Here is a 15,975-nt window from a genome sequence, read left to right as displayed (position 1 = left end):
GGCTATGAAGGGGACCTAATTTAGATCAGATGGAGTTAGGAAAAGTTTTCCTGAGGAACTAAACTGAATGAGGAGTGAGTTAGGTGAATGGGAAGGGGAAGAGAAGAGCATTCCAGGCAGAGGACGCAGCATGTGCAAAGGCCCTGTGGCTGGGGCTCAGAGATTGAGGAGGAGCAATGAGGCTCAGAGACAGAGGCTAATCCACACAGAGCTTTATGGCCATGTTAAGGAGTTTGGATTTATACTAAGACCAATGGGAAGCCTTTGAAGCCTTTTAAGAAGTAGAGAAATATAATATGATTTTGATTTTAAAATCTTTTATTTAAATCTGACTGTGTAGAGAATGGATTGAAAGGCATCTGTGAGGAGATCAGTGAGAAGGTTGTTTCAGTAATCCAGGTACTGTTACCATCAAATAGCATGTTTACAATTCCCAAGCACAGTCAGGTTTCTTCTTAGTATTCTTTACAAAGAGTGGGTTATATAGACATAATTTTTGGCCTCTCGGAGCCTATCGTGTAAAAAATCAGCAATGGTAGGGTCAAATGGGATGACATGCAGACGTATAAGATAGCTGGAAAATTGAGAAGTAACTCCAGCAAAGACCGAGATCAATCAGTCAGTTAGTACAGAAAGAAAATATAACTAACATTTCTTGAAAATCCAATAGATATGTTAGACGTTTGACACTCCTTATTGATTTATGCCCCATAACAACTTTATGCTGCAGATGACATTGTATTTACAGATGAATACACAGGCTCAGAAAGGTTAAGCAAATTAACAGAGATCACATAGCTTGTGTGGTCTGTTTGTTCCAAAGTAAAAGCTTGTTTTATTCCACCATATCACCTGCATTTCTTATAATATTCCATTTGAAGTCCTTCATGTAGTGGAAAAGTTTTGTTTATAACCAAACTCTTAAATTCTAATTGATCACTGTAATGTATATATTTCTCTAGGCAATATAATTCTCCAAGCTAACTTCATTAAAATGGGGACTATACCAATATTCATGCATTCATCATTCAACAAAAGGTGCCTTGTCCTTCAATAACATATATGAGGGACCCCAATTACATGCAAGTTTTATAAAGTGACCAGAGGTAAATAATCCATGGACTCTGCCTTAGAAGAATCTATTTATGAAACACATATTTATTGTTTTCTGAAAGAAGAATCCCCTGTTTCTGAAACTTTTCTCCTTTATGTTCCATCCACGGAGTTACTGTGATAGTTTGCATGTTAGTAAAGTGAGATCCAGACGACTACTCACAGTTGATTGGTCCAGAGGTTGGTTCTAGGCTCAAGCTGGGCCAATCAGAAACCTTCTCTGGGACTTTGGAAGTTGAACTGAGAAAGAGAAGTCAATCTTGGTCTGGGTGCTTGAACTTCAAGATGGAAAACTTGGGGGGCTTCTGATGGACACATTTTGTCACTTGACTGGTAAAGGAGAGGAAGCTGGTTGGTAATAAAAATAAGAATGGAGCAGACCTGCAGAGAAATGTAGGTATCAGTTTTAGGTAGTAGGCACATAAGGTTAAGCAAAGCTTTAGTTAATATCATCTTCTACAGCATCGGGTAGCACCATTTATGCCGATTTCCTATGAGTGGCACGCCTTAGAACGCAACCCCAATGAATGGGGTCCCCGGGAGTTGTGATATTAGACAGTCCTATTTTTAGTTGGAGATGGGGCTGTAGATAAAGGCCAGGACCAAATAACTCAGGTATTGAATATAATTGAATGGCACGCATACTGTCACTTCACCCCTCTAAAACCCAATGCAGACATCACTAATGATCATGGTTCGCCTTCCTGCTGGCTCCCAACATGTCCTACTCAGCACAGCACTCCAGTCACCATTAAGCAGCATGTGCCTTGCCTATATACTTCCTGATCCAACAGCTGTAGCATGTCATTCATAAATGGCTTTGTCTCAGCAGCAGATGTTTTTCCCTCTAGCTAGAACAAACACTGGGGATTATATCCAAATTAAGGAAATCTTTTGCTTTTTGTCTGAGGACTAAGAAAATTGGAACCAATGTTCAATCACTTAGTGATACCATGATATCAGTTAATTAACTTGTTTTAATACCTGAAAAATAAGGATTGAATCTACATACACCAAGTAGCCCCTGGTTTGTATTGGGTTGGCCAAAAGGTTGATTGGGGTTTTTCTGTAACATCTTATGGAAAAATCCGAACGAACTTCCTGGCCAACCCAATGGATACTTGATTGAATGACAGTGAATTGTACCTTAACATGTGAAATACTTAGGGTAGGGTTAGCTGTCCATCTTAAGAAAACTACCCTCAAGTCCTGAAAAAGGCAAGCAAGCTAGTCAATTAGGAACTCTGTGGGACTTCTGCCTGAGGACAAACTAATCACTGGGATCCTTAAATTTGGAACTGTAATTATTGAGAAGGAAAAAAAAATCAATGTTTTCAAATAAAAAAATCTAAAATTGAAGATCATAAAAACAATAAAGGAAACTTTAGAAATTTTTTAATTTTAATTTTGGAGCTGGAAAAACCTTTCTAAGTATGACTTGAGCACTAAAAACTATGAATGAAAAGATTAATAAACTCAATTATAGAAAAAGGAAATAACTTTTTTCTTCATAATAAAAACCATCATAAAGTCAAAAGACAAACTGCAAGAAAATATTTGATATTGCTATGACAAATAAAAGGCTTATATCCCTATGATAAAAAGAGCTCCCACAAATCGAAAAGAAAAAAACCCCATCAAATTGGGCAAAGGAAATATAGAAATAGAAAAGAAAACTGGCTCTTAAAACATATGAAAAGATGCTCAACCTCATTTACATGAAAAGAAATGCAAATATATGATATCATTTTTTTTTAACCTATGAGATTTGCAAAGATATAAATGTCTGATTACAAACACATAGGGAAGATGGGCGGAGGGGAACAAACGTTCTCCTACATCACCAGAGGAAGTGTCATTGGTGTTCTAAGGAAGGCAATCTATCAAAATTATAAATATGTACGCTTTGAGCTAAAATTTCACTTTTAGACATTTATCTGTAAATAGGTTTGAACATATGTAAAATGGTTTATGCAATGTTGTTAAACGTTAATTCATCGTAGCATCATTTATAATTACAAAAGATCAGAAAGCACCTAAATCAGTAAGGAAATGGTTAGGTAACTTATGGTACACTTATTTATACAATAGAATATTACACAGTCATAAAAGACAATAAGGGAGTTCTTTAGGTACTGACAGGAAATTATTGCCAAACTATACTTAACGAAAAAGCAAGGTGCAGAACACTATTTATAGTATGCTAGTATTTATATAAACAAAGGGGGAAATATATAGGCATTTGCTTATAAATGCATACACTGTATCTGTAAGGATGCCCAAGAATTTAGTAATATTAGTTGGTTGTTAAAAGGGGAACTGGTGGGGGAGGGGAAAATAACCATAGTACATCCTCTTTGTCTTTTGGATATGGAACAATCCAAACAAATTTATTTGAAAATAAATAAGTAAATTAAAATTTTAAAAAAGATAAAATACACTGACTTTTAACTCAGTCATCAAATAGAAGAAAAGCTTAATTTAGAGGTACTTCTGGAATCTTGATTCAATTTTTGGATAAACAAAAGGAGGCATGGTGTTACTCAGCAGCATTGTCCATTTACAGCATCCAGGACCCTAAGAGTTGACATGATTGGAAAATCTTAAGTATAAATAGTCAGGAAAGGTGGTTATAAGTTCATGGATGCTATTTAATAATTTTTACCTTTAAGGAAAACAAAAAGTATTGGGACACATCTCCAATCTTAGAAGGTGATGCCACGGAATAATGAAAGCTGGTCCATTGTAAATTCCCTCGATGCCACTGGCAGTCAGATGTGAGCTGGAATTCTGTCCTTCGGTCACTTTCTCTGGTAACTTGCAGAGCCACACACTATAACAGCTGCACATGTTACCCACCGTGGCTCTAATTTCCACCTGAGGCTGATAAATTTTCTGCCTAAATGTCCACATTGAAGTGAATTGAATTTGTGACTAAACTTGATTGGATCTAGGCTATTTGAACCTAAGGAGGATTTTACTCTCTGCATAGCTCTCACATTTTTGCTTCTAATATGTTCTCCTATTCAGGCATCCTAGGACCTGTCCATAGAACTTGGAGATATCTTAGTCAGATGATTTGGCTCAATCAATATTATGCAACTAACAGATATCTGCTGAGCATCAACTATGTCAAGGGATTGTGGAGAATGAGTAAGACATGGCTACTATGACTCCAGGAAGGCCATAGAGTCTTCTGGAAGACTCATAGGAAGGTCAAGAGGGTGTCCTGGGGAACATTAGCTAAATGCTCGGCTGGAAAATGTGTTAAGTCTTAGAAAGCTGGACTGTGGAATTCAGTAGGTGAGTCACATACCATTCAATTTGTATTTCATGTATCCGGCCTTTACGCAACTGTCTCATAGTGAAAGAGATGAAAACATAGATAATTTATGCTTATTCTCTTTAAACATACAAGTAACATAAATGATGAAGGAAAACGGAAATGTAAGTGTGAACTCTGAATCCTCTGGTGCTTGTGGGTCATCAATGTGGGGAAGTAGCACCACCTTGAGGCCGATGAGATGCTGTATTTCTGTGCGTCCCAGGCTTCTGTAGCTTGACGGGCTGGTATAAGAGGCAACTCCTTTTTAGTACACAGAACATTTTAATGCTGGGGTTTTCACCTATTCTGTCAGTGATGTTGGGCTGAGGTGGAGGAGCGGGGTGGGGGGGGGGGCAAAAATCCATGGCAGGAATATGGACAAAAGAAGCCTCCTTTTAGAGCACTCGTTTCTAAAATGTTCTGAGCTCATTTAACAGTACCTAAACGGTACTGTTATTGAATGACCAACAAAGGGTACGTGTGCCATTTTTTCCCCTTTAAAAGTGGCAAAAACAAAACACACAGCAATAGTTAAAAACCAACCACTGAGATTCAAGTAGAAGGGAATGGGTGTCCAGAGTGTCCCTCAGCATTTACATCTGTTTTCCACAATTCATGCTGACTATACCCCCTCTCTCCACCACGACGGTGCGGTGTCACAGTTAGTATCACCTGGGCTGACATTTAGCCGAGATGCATCAGTTGAGCCACTTGTTTCCAGCTGGTGTCCGTTCTGACTCAGCCCCTGTGCTGTTCTGTTACATATTTTAATTATCTCCGTTGAGTAAAGCTGTTGGCAAATTTCGAATACACCCATTCCTGTGACTATAAAATATGCAATTCCGGAATTTTCCCCAACACTATAGTCATGAAAGTGATGTTAGGACGAATTTTATGAAAAAGTACTGCAATATCACTTCTGTTTTCATTTTAAAGTTTGTATGTGGTTATGTTACACCTATTTGACCACCTCTAATACCTATAGCTTAGCTTTTCTTACTCATAGCCCTCTGAATTGCCTGCAAGTTTCTAAAGCTTTAAAGTGGGAATCTAGCCAGGTGCAGTGGGAAGGCAATCAGAGGTTGCCTTGAGTAGGTAAGGACAGTAGATGTGAGGTGTAAGAAAGAGTTCAGAAGCTGGTAATAATTGACTGCAGCTGCTGGACTCATCCGCACAATCTAGTCCAGGTCTCTGAGCAGTGACACTACAGGTGTTCAGCGGACATCCAGAGGGCTACAGAATCACTGCAGAGGCTTCATTATTAATATTTATTAATGACTCTCTTCTCTTCTCTACTACCTTATGTTTGAATAAAGTAGTTTTATAAACCTTCTACACAAAATTAGTTGTCAAAGAGTATAATAACCTGGTGGTAAAACAGGAACTCTTTCCTCTTCATTAACTATGCATTCATAAGTATTAAAGTAAGAGAAAAATAAATTATTCAACACTGACATTTTATTTTCTGAAGTTTATCATTTTTACAAAACAGAACAAAAAGCAGGTATCAAAAACAGCAAAGAGTTTACAGAATTTCTGCACCAGTTTCCACACAAGTCAGTGATTATGACACTGGTGTCTAATGTAAATACTAGATACAGTCTGATTTCCCTCATGGTCATAAGCATTCAGGTGATTTGTTTTAGAGCTACCGAATAATTATTTTTACATAAGCACCGGTCATTTTTTGAGAACCAATTTGGTCTGTCCAACAAAGTGAATACTTTTTGATGTGTGGCATTTTCTTTTTTTTAAAAAAACATTGAGCTAAAATACAGAATGTGTATGTGTTTGGATCCTAACCAAATCTTTTGAGATCCCAATAATTACCCTGAAAAACACTGAAGACATTTATAGGACATATTAAATACTAGTTATATACCTCATAATGTCGAAGGCAGCTACTATAATTCTAAAGAAGATAGCATTTCATTCAGAGGCTGCCCAGAGTTTCAACTACATCATAGATCCCACATCCTTCCTGATTTAGAGTAGTTTCCCCAAGTAGGGCCATATTATTAGAAAAAAATTTTATGCTCATGCCAAACAGGGTCTGGCATTTTACAGATACAGTTGTGTAGAGCAAGATTCCTTGCTCTGTACCCTGGGTGACCACAAAGAAATCAAGAGGCCACAATTACTGGATGCTGAGAGGAAGAAGCGTACTTAAACTCACAGAATCTGGAGGCAAGCAGAAACAGAGTTGGAACTTGGTTGTGGTGTTCAGCCACCACTTGTTCCAGAAACACATTTTGTTTAAATAAGGGTATAGTCCAGTTTTGCAATGTTAATAGCTGCCAGTCTCTCAAAAATTTTTTATAAAGATCATTTCCTGGCTAGCAATGAGTTAGGAAACCGGCCTCAAATTCTGATTAAATTTCTCACTATTAGTCAAAAACAAAACCAAAAAACAGCTCCCAAAAACCAAACAACAAAAAAAACCCCCACACCAGCCAATAGGGGTTACAATTGCACAATTAAACTTGAACGTAAATTACGCTATGTACAGACTGGTATACACATCACTGAAATCATTTTGAGAGAATGAGACATTCCTGTTGAAACATTTCTTCTACTTTATCCCAATTTCATTAAAGAAAAACTGATATGTAATTTTCTTCTTTATAGATATGAAAAGGAAACAAGAAGGCAAAGCTGAGAGAAACAGATGCTACCCAAAGGGCAGCGGTGGCATTTGGTTGTTTTGGTCTTTGTACCAGCAACTCCCACCCCATGGGAGATATCCGTTCCCGCCGGCCTACACGGTTTTCCTTGCAGTCAAGACTCGAACAATGGACCCCACTCCTCCAGCAGCAAGTGCCTAAACACAAACCAAAGTGTCAATGTTGGCAGAATCATAAAGGCTCAATTCTCACACCAAGCAAAACATTTTTCTTTCTTCTTTTATTTTTTTAACATCTTTATTGGAGTATAATTGCTTTACAATGGTTAGTTTCTGCTGTATAACAAAGTGAATCAGCTATACGTATACATATATCCCCATATCTCCTCCCTCTTGCATCTCCCTCCCACCCTCCCTACCCCACCCCTCTAGGTGGTCACAAAGCACCGAGCTGATCTCCCTGTGCTATGCGGCTGCTTCCCACTACGTATCTATTTTATGTTTGGTAGCGTATATATGTCCATGCCACTCTCTCACTTTGTCCCAGCTTCCCCTTCCCCCTCCCTGTGTCCTCAAGTCCATTCTCTATGTCTGCGTCTTTATTCCTGTCCTGCCCTTAGGTTCTTCAGAACCTTCTTTTTTTTTTTTTTAGATTTCATATATATGTGTTAGCATATGGTATTTGTTTTTCTCTTTCTGACTTACTTCACTCTGTATGACAGTCTCTAGGTCCATCCACCTTGCTACAAATAACTCAATTTCATTTCCTTTTATGGCTGAGTAAAATTCCATTGTACACATGTGCCACATCATCTTTATCCATTCATCTGATGATGGACCCTTAGGTTGCTTCCAAAAACATTTTTCTTAAAGGAAGAATGTGTGCAGCAATTGATTTTGGATTCACTAATTTTCACAAGTATTTCTTGAGCACCTATTATGGGCCAGTCACTGTTCTTAGCAATGGGGATACAGTAATTAAAAAAAAAACAACCTTCAGAGTTCCTGCCCTCAGGTGCTTACATTCTAGTGAGATCCTAGTTTACATTCTAGTGTGTTGTTTTCGAATAATAATATGTTCTTAAAGATCTGCAGCATGATGTTTTTGCCGCAAACAGGTGCTCAAATATAAATTTAGGACATTTGTTCTGCTCTCAGCAGTGTCAGGAAGAAATTCAAACTGGGATCAACCATTTTAAGTTCCGTTTAGACTAGTCAGTTTGTCAGATTTTTCTTTTTGCAAGTTAAGAAAATACTATTTAATAGCTAAGAACTTAGGAACTTTGACTTTGCCTTGGAAAATTGGAAGTCATGACTAAGAATCAGGAATCTGAAGCCCTGGTTTACTTGTGGTTGGAAACACTTACTGAATACCTTTGTGTACTGGGTACTGTGCTAGATGCTGGGGGTACAAAAGTGAACAAATACAGCATTCGAGTCTACTGAGAAGAGACAGACAATATAAACAAATCATTTAAATACAATATAACACATGAAATGACAGAGCTATGCTTTGGGTGCTATAAAAGCACAAGGAGGGGCATATACCCAACCTGAGGGCATAGAGGAATGTGAAATGGTGAGGGAAGGCTTCCTGGAGAAAACGATACATTAAATGGATAAGTAGGTGACAGACTGACATAAAGGGTAAAGAGGCACTGGGGCAGAGAGAAAATCATGAGCAAAGGCATAGAGGTGTGAAACATTATGGTGTGTTCAGGGAAAACACATTATTATGCTTACTGATGGAGCATAAGGGGAAGAACAACATGGAAGATGAGGCTCGACCTGGGAACTTGGAGTTGATTCTGCAGGTGATTCACAAGGGTAGATTTGGAAGTTAGAGACAGCATTCTGGCAACTGGGTGGAGAACAGATTTGAGGGAGGCAAAACTGGTAGCCAAGAGACCAGTTTAGGAAACTATAGCAACAAAATGTTAGAGATGGTTGAGTGGATGATCTGAGAAGTATGTAGGAGGTAAAACTGTCAAAAACTGGTGACTGTTAGGAAGAAATGAAGACTTAACACATGCCTCAGTTTTCCAGTCTACAAAAGGGGAATAGCAAGCACTCTGTCCTAGCATTTTTATGAGGATTAAATGAGTTAATATTTATAAAGTGCTTAGAATACAGTAACTGCTCAATGTTTGCTATAATCCTGAAACTATACTGAAACTAGGCTGATAGGTTTTAATGCTGATTCTTCATCTGTAAATTGAGGATGATAAAGATATTTATATATTTCATAGGGCTGTTGTAAGGATCACATGAAACATAAACCAAAAGTACAGCAGCTGGTGAATAAAAAGTATTCCATGAATAGGATGACTATATCAATTATTCTCCAAACTGATACACTGTAGAGTAAAAGGGAACTATTCATAATTATGTTGGGACAACAGGCATAAACTGGGGCTGTCTTGGGAAAACTGGGAGGTATGATAATCCTATCCATAAATGTTAGCTCTTTATATTTGACAGTGTATGAGGAATAAAGTGACTTGATCCAGGTAAAACAGCAAGTTTTGCTACCTATTCATAGCTTACATTTGTGTTTTTAGCTTACATGTGTGTTTTTACTCAGATACCAAGATAATAGCTTCTGAAAAACTGAGTTTTGGTAACTGTAAGATGTTAGCGAATATACACCTTACCTGTGGTTGGTTCTATTTGAATGTTACACTGCTTATATCTATACCAATATAATATAAGAGTTGGGTATTAAAGATTACCTTACCAACTTTTTACCTGAAGCTAAAAATTCCCCTTAGCCATTATTTTTTGGGGGGCGGGGGTTAGATAGTATACTAGCATCTGCTTACATTGCAAAACAAAATGCATGAAAAGAGAAAAAAAATGTAAGAATTCTTGATCCCACCTCCGATTTCATTTTTTTAAACTGTGGTAAAATATAACATAAAATTTGCCACATTAGCCATCTTTAAATGTAAAATTCAGTGGCATTAATTACATTCAAAATATTGTACAGCCATCACTGCTATCTATTTACAATACTTTTTCAGCTCTCCAAATAGAAACTCTGTACCCATTAAGCAATAACTCTCTATTCTCCCTTCTCCCCAGCCCCTGGTAATCTCTAATCTACTTCTGGTCTCTATGAATTTGTCTATTCTAGATATTTCATATAAGTGGAATCACACAGTATTTGTCCTTTTGTGTCTGGCATATTTTACTTTGCATGTTTTCATGGTTCATGCATGCTGTAACATGTATCAGAACTTCCTTTTTTTGGTCAAATAATATTCCATTGTATGTATGTGTCACATTTTGTTTATCTGTTCACCTGTTGATGGGCACTTGGGTTGTTTCCACCTTTTGGCCATTGTTAAAGAATTCTTGATTTTATTACTTATTTTCTTTTCAAAGTTTTGATTTAGTTCGAAGTTCAAGATTGTGTTTAATAAATAATAATCATTACTGAATAAACTTAAGTGTTGCATATCAGCGTCTCTTAAGACCAAGGCTAGTAAGCATAAATCTAAACTTTCATTTTCATGCATTTATTTGTAATAGCAAAGATGTATAACCAAAAAGTCAAAATAGTTATTTAGGTGAGAGGCTGTCATTGTTATTCTCTATTACAAAGGAATCAGTCATATAAGTGTATAATTCATAACTTACCTTTTCATGCCACTGCAATAACATAGCACTGCTATTGTCAGAGGGGCTCTCAAAGCCTTTATAAATATACTTCATTAGGAGATCCACACCATTCTTGTCCAGGGATTGAACTGCCTTTTCAATATCATTAGCTTTAAAAGAGATGAGCACCTTCAAGACAATGCTGCCTGCTCGATCCTGAGGGTAAATAAGTAACATCATTTAGACTCATTTTTGCGTGTGGGGTTACAGTTTTAGAAAGGCCACACTGAGAATGTGACATTTGAGTAAAGACCTGAAGGAAAGAGGAAATTGTGGCGTACTTGAGGAAAGTATTTCAGACAGAGAAAAGGATAACTGCTGTTAGTGTGTGTTCGGTGTGTTCAAGGAAGAGCAAGAAGACCCAAGGTGGCTGGAGCAGAGTGGAGGACAGGAAGTCAGATAGGTAGTGGGAAGACAGAGCACGTAAGCCCTGCAGGCCCTTGTGAGGACTTTGGCTTCCTGTCGGAGAGATGAGAAGATGCTGGGAGGTTCTGAGAAGAACAGGGATATAATCTGACTTACACTTTAACATGACCAGTTGGCTGCCATGTTGAGAATAAGCCGGGGGCAGTGGGGTTGGAGGAGGGCGGGGAGAGCAGGAGACAAGGCAGATGCAGAAGCAGGGAGACCAGTTTGGAAGTTACTGCAATAAGACAGGCCGGTTTTGGCTAGCATGGTAGCAGTGGAGGTGGTCAGAAGTGGACAGATGCTTGATATATTTGAGGGTAGAGCCGAAAGGATTTGCTTACAGACAGATGTGATAAGTTATCAATTTATTAAATCAATACATTTCACTTCTTGATCTTAAAAAAAAAATACAAAACAAAAAAAGAGGAAACTAAATTGCAGTTCTACCATCAACCATCCTTCAGAAATAAGTTATTAATAAACAAAAATTTAAGTTTTTAAAACTTATTTTGTTTCATATCTATAGTCACTTGACTATAGATATGATATAGTGATCTTCATTCATAATGATCTTTTTTCTTTGATAAAAGGCTGCTCCAACAGCAAAGTTATTTTTTTACCCTTCAAGCCAAGCACAGGGAACACTTCATTTCCCCTTTCAACGTTTCTCTTTCTATTCAACACAAAGTGATACCTTCAGCATTCCAACTGGTCAGATTTTACAGTATGTTTCTACCACCTGTTATCTTCAGCTTAAAGACTATGCAATTAGCCTATTTAGAAAAATATCCTTGCACCCAGAGCTATAGCCTCCCATCCAAAGCTATGATAAAAAACCACCCATATAAAAGCAGGTGGTAAAACTGAAATTTCAGTGACATTACTCACTTTTAAAAACCAAGGAAATATTTCCCCTTATAAAAGATCATGTGGCCTAGATAATTATTATGCATTTACCTAAGTTATTACTTACTAGTATTCAACTAAGGAGATTCTTGGGGCTCCTAGGATGTATGAATAGCTATGGACAGTGGGGTCAATGCTCTGGGCTTCATTTTAAACAATAAATAAGTAAATAGGTTCTTAAGAATTACTGAAAGACTGCTACAGGGAATATAATTACACAACTTTTCTGAAGGGCAATTTGGCAATACCATATGTACCAAAGCCTTAAAAAAATGTGCAGTCTAAAATGCAGGCATTCACTTCTAGAAATTTATTCAAAGGAAACAATTAAGAATTTACCAAAAATTGTTCATTTCAGTACTGTTTATGCCAGAAAAAAAGGTCAATTATCTAAATATATGACAAAAGATTATATATAACTAAACTGCAGCATTATCTATATGCAGCCATTAAAAAAGATATTGCAGAAACAAACTTATTTCCAAGTAAAGACGTTCATGTATGCTGCTATACAGTTGAAAATGGTTATAAAATTCCATTTTCATTAAAAAAAAAAAACACTCATAGAAAAACTCTATAAGCATATAGCAACACCAAAAAGTAATCATTATCTATGGGTCAGCGGTGGGATTATGGATGATTACTTTTTTATTCCCCCACATTTCTGAGTTTTCTATAATATTTAACAGAATTAAATATTAGAATTTAATTCTATGAAAATGGTAGAATTAAAAAAAAATCTTTAAAAAGCAAGTAGAAACTCTTTATTCTGTGAAAGTTTTATTCTTCAAGGCTTTGCTTAAATTCAACCTGAATTTAAGCAAACTTAAAAACACACAGATCTCTCCAATGTTTGAACTTAGTGTGTCGACCATGCAGGATTGTCACAATTCAATGTTAGAGTGCTATTTTTTCATATATAAATTTTCTACCTATCAAACTACATTGTAAGCTCTTCTATGTCAAAGATAGTAAATAGTTAAAATATTCGTTGATTGTGTGACGCTTCAGAGGATTTTGGGAAGAATGCTCAGATATCAGCAGAGAACACGTGTTGTCTGTGACTCACCTTCACTGCCTGGCTCTTGGTGTTGATAGGGGGGTTTTTCAGAGCTGCCTGTAGGGCAGCTGTCATGTTTCCTGTGATGGAGGTTAAGGGGATAGCAAAACGGGCAGCCTTCAGGAAAGCGCTGTAACTCCCAGGAACCACTGGTTCTTAAGAGTTGATGTTATGCATAGAAAGAAAAATTAGTATGATTGCTATGTTCAATACTGGAAAATTCAACATGTTGGTTTCAAGGATGTCCATCATAGGTAAAATACTGAAAACAAAAGAGAACACTCAATTTTTAAAAAATAAAGCAAAAACTGTTTCATCCTTTGTTCTAATTAGTAACTGAACACCTTGATAACCTTTCATTTTCCAGTTAGACACATATGCAAACATTATCCAGAGTGATATTTTTTAAAATTCTAAAATATATATCAGAATTATTAGGCACCAAAATGAAATAGCCTATCCTCAACCAAAATACATATTTTTATGTGATTCTAAGTGGAAAAATAAAGACCAAACTTTAACTAGAATTATATTCTATATTAACTGAAATGCTGGTAGAAAGTACGGGCAGATTACTCTAGCAATCTGAATGATACACATTAGCAATCTCTCAATATGGATGAAAAGAGGCATTATAGAAGATATAATTCAATGACACTTAGGTGGCAGCTTAATTTTTCTGTTTTGGATATTTTCTCTCATATTTCAATAGATATCATTCAAACTGTCTTAGGCCACACCTATTAGATTCAGTCTCACTTAGAAAGCACCAGTGAGTTAGCAAGTATGAGAAACAGAAGGCCAATTAGACCGTCAGAACACACAGGCATTCCCCTAAAAGGAAAACCACAGAGTTCACTTGTTCCTCCATCTGTAGTGCCTGAACAGGGCTTGTCTCTTCTTGTAACAAGAGTAGAAGAGACAATATCTTTATATTTTAAGATGAATTGATTAAAAAGAAGATTCACTATATGGATACAGCAGTACCATTTAAGAGTCATCACATGTCACCTAAAGTAAGTTAAGTCTCACAAAACATTATGCATCACCAAGAATGTTTTTACACAGAATAATCTTCACCACTTATGTTCTGAAGAAAAAGGTCTGACCAAAAAAACCCATGGTTGGTGTTAGGCTGTTATTTTCAAGGCTTAATGGATTTCTAGAGAAGCATGCCTTTTGCAGACTGGCTCATTTATAAGACCTCAAACACTTAAGTATTTAAATAATGCAAAACAGCAACAGCTGATTGGGAAAGTCATGGAAACCAAAGAAACATCTGTATGTTGATAAATGTCTAATGTTGTATTTTAGGTACTTCTAAGACCAGCTATGGCTGCTACCAAATATTTTCACTCATACATTTCCCCATTTAATTTAATAGGACACTGATGAGGAAAGAGTCTAACAAGGCTTCCTAATCTTATGAATACATCCAAGAATAATTAGAAAGGAGTGAATTCAGCAATTGAGAATCTCTAAAACTACAGCTTTGGTTATTGCAACATTTACATTTTACTAAAAGAGATCTGATGCAAATGCGTCCTCAAAGTAATGAATATTTAAATATGCAGAAACAACAACCAGGAACTGACAGCCACATTTTAACTAAATGGAAACGACTCCAGCATTACAAAATTATTCTGTTTTGTACAAATGATTCGCTTTCTATTTTATTCACTGGGGTTTATTTTAAATATTTCCAAGGATTCTGTACATGCATTCCGTGTTTTCTTTCTATTGCCCTTTGCTTAACAGGTGAAAGGCTCCCAGCTTCCTTCTGGGCAGTTTTGGTGGTTTTGTACTCACTACCCTTCCCCCGGTTAACAAATTCTGCGCAATCTATATTTTGCCAAATCCCTTTCTCTTATGAAAAAAAAAAAAAAAGGGCACGGACAGAGGGGCCTCAATTCTGCAAACCACCCCATCTCTCCCAGCATGAAGTAAACTATCCTAACGGGGCCAAAACAAAACTACACCACAATGAAAAGAACATCACTGAAGAAAGATGCCCGTTCCTCCCAATCAGACATGGGTGATAATGAGACTCCGGTAAATACGGTTCTGGAAGGACAACTTCAGCGCCCCGCAACAGCCCGACTGTCCAGCACCAGCGCCGCGAGGGCGCGGCCTGCACCGCGGGTTCCCGGGAGGCGAGAACTCCGGGAGCAACCTGAGGAATCGGGGGCGTGGACGGCGCGCCAGGAAGGGCAACTTTCCGAGGGCGGGACCCTGGGGTCTCGGGGCGACTCGGTAGAAATGGGAGAGCCCCCTGCCCTCTCAGAACCGGGGACCCAAAGAGACGGGGGTGCTAGGGGCAGCTCCAAACCCGGTGCCCGGCCGGGGCCCGCCGCCCTCACGCCCTGCCCGCAGCCGGGGCCCGTAAGAGGGGCTGGGTCGGGTGGGGTGGGGAGGCCGGCGAACAGAAGGATATTGCCGCAGGCAGGAGTCCACCTCGCCCTCGTCGGGCCCGGCCTGCCCGTCGCCCCCGTCTTCCTCGTCCACGAACTTGTTCTCGTCATACTCATCCACGTCCACCTTCCGGAACCGGGCCGACGACACCGTGTTCTTCGACATCCCGATCCGGATCGGTGGCCAAGGCCTCCTCTCGGTGCTGTCTCTACCTTAGCAAGCCCAGCCCAGCTGGAACCCGCAGACTGGCGCCTTCACTTCCCTCTTCCGCTCAGAGGCGTCGCGGGCAGTCGCGGCTCGGGTGGTTCTGGGCCTGCGCGCTGGCCGAGCTCCTTCCTCCTCAGGCTCACGCTCTTCTTGAGCCTCCTACGCCGCCCCTGCTCTCCTCCAAGGGGAGCGTACCAGGGAGGGAGCGCGCTGGACGCAGTGCGCAGGTGCGGCCTCTCGGCAAGAAAGGGGCGGGGC

At 38.6% G+C, this 15,975-nt stretch overlaps 1 protein-coding gene across 1 annotated transcript; it reads right to left on the bottom strand.

Moving 5' to 3' along the window:
- Positions 1 to 5,876: 5,876 nt before the first annotated feature.
- On the bottom strand, positions 5,877 to 15,860 carry ARPC5 (actin related protein 2/3 complex subunit 5). Its single transcript, XM_027083050.1, has 4 exons — positions 15,533 to 15,860; positions 13,108 to 13,180; positions 10,704 to 10,880; positions 5,877 to 7,259 (listed from the first exon to the last, which is right to left on the bottom strand). Exons 1-4 carry the CDS (start codon positions 15,673 to 15,675, stop codon positions 7,197 to 7,199), a joined length of 456 nt encoding a protein of 151 aa, XP_026938851.1. The 5' UTR covers positions 15,676 to 15,860; the 3' UTR covers positions 5,877 to 7,196.
- Between the last annotated feature and the right edge of the window lie 115 nt (positions 15,861 to 15,975).

Source organism: Aethalodelphis obliquidens, unplaced genomic scaffold (assembly GCF_003676395.1).
Source record: "Aethalodelphis obliquidens isolate GAN/ISIS:26980383/991018 unplaced genomic scaffold, ASM367639v1 scaffold48, whole genome shotgun sequence".
Lineage (NCBI taxonomy): Eukaryota > Metazoa > Chordata > Mammalia > Artiodactyla > Delphinidae > Aethalodelphis > Aethalodelphis obliquidens.
The sequence above is the reverse complement of the archived record's forward strand: the minus strand, read 5'-3'. Positions and strand labels throughout refer to the sequence as shown.

Excerpts from the sequence above, each read along its gene's own strand:
- ARPC5 (XM_027083050.1), bottom strand. The coding sequence starts at position 15,675 with ATGTCGAAGAACACGGTGTCGTCGGCCCGGTTCCGGAAGGTGGACGTG. Across the intron at positions 10,881-13,107 it reads CCAAGAGCCAGGCAGTGAAG|GATCGAGCAGGCAGCATTGT; the intron begins GTGAGTCACAGA and ends ATTTACCCTCAG. Across the intron at positions 7,260-10,703 it reads TATTGCAGTGGCATGAAAAG|GCACTTGCTGCTGGAGGAGT; the intron begins GTAAGTTATGAA and ends GTTTGTGTTTAG.